The sequence below is a fragment of the Trypanosoma theileri genome, assembly GCF_002087225.1.
Source record: "Trypanosoma theileri isolate Edinburgh chromosome Unknown TM35_Tth_3_V1, whole genome shotgun sequence".
In the NCBI taxonomy this organism is placed as follows: Eukaryota; Euglenozoa; class Kinetoplastea; order Trypanosomatida; family Trypanosomatidae; genus Trypanosoma; species Trypanosoma theileri.
The window spans coordinates 806779-812816 of record NW_021639845.1 but is presented as its reverse complement, the minus strand read 5'-3'; the positions used below and the strand labels follow the sequence as shown (position 1 = coordinate 812816).

Here is a 6038-nt window from a genome sequence, read left to right as displayed (position 1 = left end):
TTTTTTTGTTCTTATTTTTCTGTTCTTCTTTGTAGTGTGTTTGCTGTGATTCAGTTTGTCTCTGTCTATGACTGTGATGTACCTTCAACTGAAAACCAAGCCGTAAATAAAAAAAAAAAAGAAAAAAAAGAGGTAAAGGGGTTCAAACTCCTGCATTGAAAAATAAAAGAATAATAAATAATATATATATACTCTGATGTGCAACCACACACATAATCCATCTTCATCATTACACATATCAGCATATATGTGTCTTTCTTTTTTTAAAAGAAAAAAGAAAACAACTCCCCAGATGCCAACGCAGACGAAGGAAGAAAAAAAAAAAAAAAAGATCAATGCCCATTCTGAGAACTCCCACAGACACAAACACGCCTGGCTCCCCACACACGCTCTGCCCACTCACATACATACACAGAAGCACGCATGTCTCCAGGAAAGAGAAAGAGTGAGTGGGTGGGTGTGTCAAGGCATAAGAAGAGGGAAGAACATTATAGAAGTGTTTGCTAAGCTCAGAGAAATTGTTTAAAAAAAAAAAAAAAAACTACGATTAACATCACATAAATCGCACCACAAAAAAAAAGCAAACAAAGAAAGATACCAACATAAAAAAAAAAAAAGAAAGTAGTGAGAAATTAACTAAAATAAGATAAAATAGAGACTCTATTTATCCTATTACATAATAGTCATATGTCTCTCAGAATTAGTTTCTTTTCTTTTTTTTTTTTTTTTTTTTTTCTTTTACGCTCCTTACTTCTCATTGTTATTCTTCTAACTCTTTTCTTTGACTCTATTTCTCTCTTTCTCTCTCTCTCTCTATATATATATATCCCCTTAAATCATCTTTGAAGAAACATCAGTGTCACCTTAGAGTGATTACTGCTGCTCTCTCATCCGTTCCCACTCTTATTAGGGAATCTGTACATATTTTTCTCCATTCACTGTATTCATTTCCTTTCTTTCCTATGGGTTGCCGCAGATATATTAAAGTGTAGTAAAGAATGAACTGAGCAAACAGAGAGGAAAACAGTAAAGAGAAAAAAGAAAGAAAGAAAGAAAGAAAGAGAGAAAATGGAAAGGTGATTGTATAGGGATCCATAATCAATGAGAAGTCCCAAAGGAAACGCAAAAAAAAAAAGAAAGAAATATGTTGGGATCATTATAAGTTTGAAATATCGAAAAAACAAAAAAAAAAAAATGAGAACGCTGGCATAATAATAATCACAACAAAGGACCTTTTCAGAAGAAAATCAATTGAAGGGTAAAAAGAAGGTATTGTGAAGAACACGCATTCACTCATTTATGTACGTAATCATATACGTATATATATATAAATATATAGACTATGCAAAATACATATTCTTCCCATACCCAAATATCCCTTCACCGCCTCGCACTTCTTCCTTCAACTCCTCCTCCATCAGCAGACTGCATGTAACAACACCATACATTACACTCTGCTGTAGTTGAGATTGAAGAGAAAAGAGAGGAAGAATATAAAAGAAAAAAAAAAAAAAAAAATTTTTTTTTTTATTACGGCTCTGTTTTTTTTTTTTTTTTCTTCTTTTATTAGTTTTATCCTTAAACCCCCACAGCATCTTCCACCCATCATTCGCGTTCATCAGCCACATATACAACTTTTTCTACTAGGCCCCAATGAAAGAAGAGACACCAAATGATTAGTAGAAGTAGTACTAGTCCCAACAGTATTTTCCATACGTGGTAGTAATACCACAGCGTACACAAAGGACTCCCACACTTCACATGATATATTTTTTTCATTACAGTTTCTTCTCTTCTTTTTCTCTGGGTCAGTCAAAGCAGAGGCGTAACGAATAATGGGAGAAAAAAAAAAGAAAAAAAGTAAAAAAAAAGGGTAAGATAATAATAATAATAATAATAATAATAATAATAAACGCAAAAAAAAAGAAAAAAAAAAAGAAAATCACTGGGAAAATATTACTAGAATAACAAATGAAAACAAGAAGGAAAACAAAAAAAAAAGAGCAGTGCAATACGGCTCTAATCATCGCAAGCGGTGAAAACATATAGTTAAAGAAAAGACTCCTTTGTCACCCAAATACGCTATCACTTCTATTTCTCCTTGAGTACGACAAATATATATATATATATATATATATATATATATATATATATATATTATGTCAGGGGGACTCTTGTTTTGTTTTTCCTTCTCTTCTCATTATTCCATTCTGGTAATTATGTACCTCGGAGGGATATCTCTCCGAGAAAACCTCTCCCCATTTCGAAGAAAGAAACATATAAACCAGTAAAAATACATAAGCAAAATAAAAAAGAAAAAGATATATATATATATATATAACGTTTGCTGTTCAGAAAGCACTCACCATTTCACTTTACTCCCATTGTTCACAAAGCACTCACCATTTCACTATACTCCCATGAAGATAAACAATACACGAGACTGAGCTATTCCGACTCTTTCTTCTTTTATCATGCAGAAATAGTGAGAGAATGGAAGCAGACAAAAAAAAAAAAAACACTGGAGCGATACGCACTCAAAACAAAAGCAAATTACAAAAGCGTTAAATAATGGAACATACAAGAAAGAATACGGGGGAAAATAAAAGGAAGCAAGGAATTCGAACTAATGAAAAAGACGTGTCAGACGCATTATTCACGAAAAATGCAATACAGGAAGAAAAAAAAAAAAAAATCTAACCCCCCAGTTTTTCCCTTCAATACCGAAATAAAAAGAAAAAAAAAAACACCTATCATAGCTTTCATTATATTTTTTTAATATTTCTTTTCCCTTGTATTCATTTTTTTTTTCTTTTTGCGGCAAGTCCCCAAGCTGTTCTTCTTCCTTCCTTCTTTCCCTATTACAAGAACAGAGATAGAATCAGAAATACAGTCGTTTCGAGATAACATATAATATTCAAGTGATTCCCATTTCAGGTTATTTTCTCTACTGTATCAGTTAATCCTTTTTCTTTTCTTCTTGGAAAGATTCTTTTTTTTTTTTTTCTTTCCCATCATATATGAACAGTGAAATAGTGTACTTCAGCCCCGCTGTTATCTGAGACCAGGAAAGAACTCTTTAAACCCTTCTTTTTCATTCGAGTGGCAAGAAGACAGAACTCCCTCAAAAAAAAAAAAAGATAATAAGTACAGTGAGGAAAAAAAAAGGGAAGAAAGAAAACAAAAACAAAACAAAAAAAAAACGTCTTCAAAGTTTGAAATAAAAAGAGGAAATAAAAAAACGAGAGAAAAAAAGAGGTCACATATTCTGAAGGCTTTAAAGGAATTTATCTATATAAATAATGCAATTCAAATATTTTATTGCCTCCTTTCACATATGACCCCACTATTTCCCCTTCTTGTTTTTTTTTTTTTTTTTTGAACTTTTTTATGTACTCTCTATTCGTACCGTGCGAGCAGATCATAAAATGCTCCTTTATTCACAGCACCCTTTGATAATAAACCCACCTTTTTTTTTTTTCGCTCATCATATTTTTTTCCCCTTTTTTTCCATCATTGTCGTCCATCATCCCGTTCAAAGTAGGAATATCCTTCTATCCATTTCTTCCATAGTTCGTTCATCATCCACCCCAATAAAAAAAAAAAAAAAAACAAAGCAAAAATAACCAAAAATAAAAATTGACATGGGGAATCACAACAAGAATGTGCACACACACACACACACACACACAGGCACCGGCATAGGCACAGACGTACAAACACCAGCACGGAGACGCGTGCTTAGACGCACCCATGGGGTAAAAATCCTTAGATACATAAAACAAAAAAAAAAGTCACGAGGGTAAGAGAAGACCAAAATAAAAAAAAAAAAAGTAATGATAATATATTTATTTTATTTCTTTCTTTTTCCTCACCGATAGCAATTCTCTCACCCACATCTTAATATTTCTGAACATTTTCTTGTACTACTACTTCTTCACTAACTCTCTCACCTGTGTAGGTGATTTCTCTTCTTTATTATGATCTTTTTTTTTTTTTCTTGTTTTCTTCAGATTCTTTTTGTAGAACACCTTCTATTCCATCTTAAACTGCTTTAAGAGCGCTTCCGATGTAATGGACTTTGGACGTTCAATAGGACGACCCTGCAGACGATCCCACACAACACCTGTCAGAACGCCTAATTGACGGGAAATACCGAACAAGACAGTGTAGTAGACCTGTTCTGTAAGGCCATAGTGCTGAAGAACAACACCAGAGTGGGCGTCCACATTAGGGAATGGGTTCTTGGTCTTACCGTGTTTGGTAAGAATATCTGGCATAATGGAGTAGATGGCATCTACAAGCAAGAAGAGTTCATCTTCAGGGAAGTGCTTCTGACAGAATTCACGCAGACATGTGTAACGGGGATCTGTAACACGCAGCACGGCATGTCCAAAACCAGGCACCACACGTTTGGCATTCAATCGTTCCCATGTAAACTTTTCCAAACCAGCAGTAAGTTCTTTTCGGTTCCTCATATCTAATCCAGCCGCCTTGCACTTATCACGCATTTCCAGCAAATAGGTAAGTGACTCCTGGTTTGCAAGTCCGTGAAGAGGGCCAGCAAGACCGTTAAGTCCGGCAGTATAGGATAGATAAGGATCACTGAGGGCTGATGCAACCAAAATAGTAGAATGAGCTGAAACATTACCACCCTCATGATCACAATGCAAGGAAAGGTAAAGTCGCATACAATCCCAGAACGTTTCATCCTTGAATCCCAACATGTTGGTAAAGTTACCAGCCCAGTCCAAATTTTTATCACTGGGGTTAGCGAGAGCCACCTTACCAGTGGTAAGGCGATTGTAAATCACTGCAGCCAGTTGTGGAGAACGGGCGATGATGTCAAGAGAGTCTTCCAAGGCGTATTCCCAATAATTTGCCTTTGTAGCCTTCCCTGATGCGTAGGCCGCTGCAAACTTACTATGTGTCTGTAGTGCGAGAATGCCTGTAGCCAATTGAGTCATGGGGTGTGCATTTTCTGGCAATGTAGCGATAACTTTAATGGCTTGTTCAATGATCTCCTGATCTGCTCGCTGGTGCAGTTCGGCACCAAGTGCTTGTACCTGCGCATCTGTTGGGATGTTCCCTGTCATGAGAAGCCAATACATTCCCTCCGGCAGCGGTGCGGTGCCGCCGCGTGGGGCCTTTGGGATTCGCTCGCAGCACTCCGGAATGGTGAGACCGCGAAAGCGAATGCCGTGTTCGGCGTCCAGCAGCGATGGCTCGTAGACAATACCGGTGATTCCCCGCATCCCGCTGTACGCCGCGTCGACGGTGGCTTTACTGAGCGACTCCGGGCCGTAGCGCTCCCGCATCGCTTTGATCTTCGGTGCGTCGGCGTTGTGCCGCGCCAACACGGCGGCCTTCAGTTCGTCGCTGGCGGCCGCATGGCGGCGGGAGAGACCGTCGCAGCAGCGGAGAATGGCATTACGGCTGTAGGCACGCATTGAAAATAAGTTCGGAAAGGGATAAATAGATATATAAATATAAATAGATATAGATATAGATAGATGTGGTTGACTTCTTATTTCTCTCGATATTTAAGAAGGTCAAATATGTGAACGTATATGTCTGATATGCAGAGATATAGAAAAGCTAATCGGCTAAAAATATTTTTAAATCGCCTTCAATAGTTTGAGTTGGTGAGCAAGTAATAGCTTTTATTTCCACCAAGTATAAATAAGTAATTTTTTTTTTTTTTTTAATAAAGAAGAAAAAGAAAAGAAGAGGGAAATGAATGCAAAAATACGAGTGCATAAAAAAGTGAGAAAAGAACAGACGTCGCACATACATGAATAAACAAGTTCTTTTAAAATGCATTTATCACATTAAAACGAAAAAAAAAAAAAAAAACGAACAAGTATAAATAAAGCAAAATGAAATTAATTATGTAATGCTAGCCGATCATTTCATTCGCACATAACTGAAAAACCATAATAGTAACCAATAATACTAATACTAATTATACTAATAATTATTATACATGCATTTGATTTTTATGTTATCATATATACATATATATATATATATATATA

At 36.0% G+C, this 6038-nt stretch overlaps 1 protein-coding gene across 1 annotated transcript; it reads right to left on the bottom strand.

The window, feature by feature from the left end:
• Positions 1 to 4034: 4034 nt before the first annotated feature.
• Positions 4035 to 5450, bottom strand: TM35_000034120 (citrate synthase; the record flags this gene model as incomplete). The annotated part of the gene is made up of 1 exon (XM_029022179.1): positions 4035 to 5450. The coding sequence occupies one exon, from the start codon at positions 5448 to 5450 to the stop codon at positions 4035 to 4037; it is 1416 nt and encodes a 471-aa protein (XP_028886725.1).
• Positions 5451 to 6038: the final 588 nt, after the last annotated feature.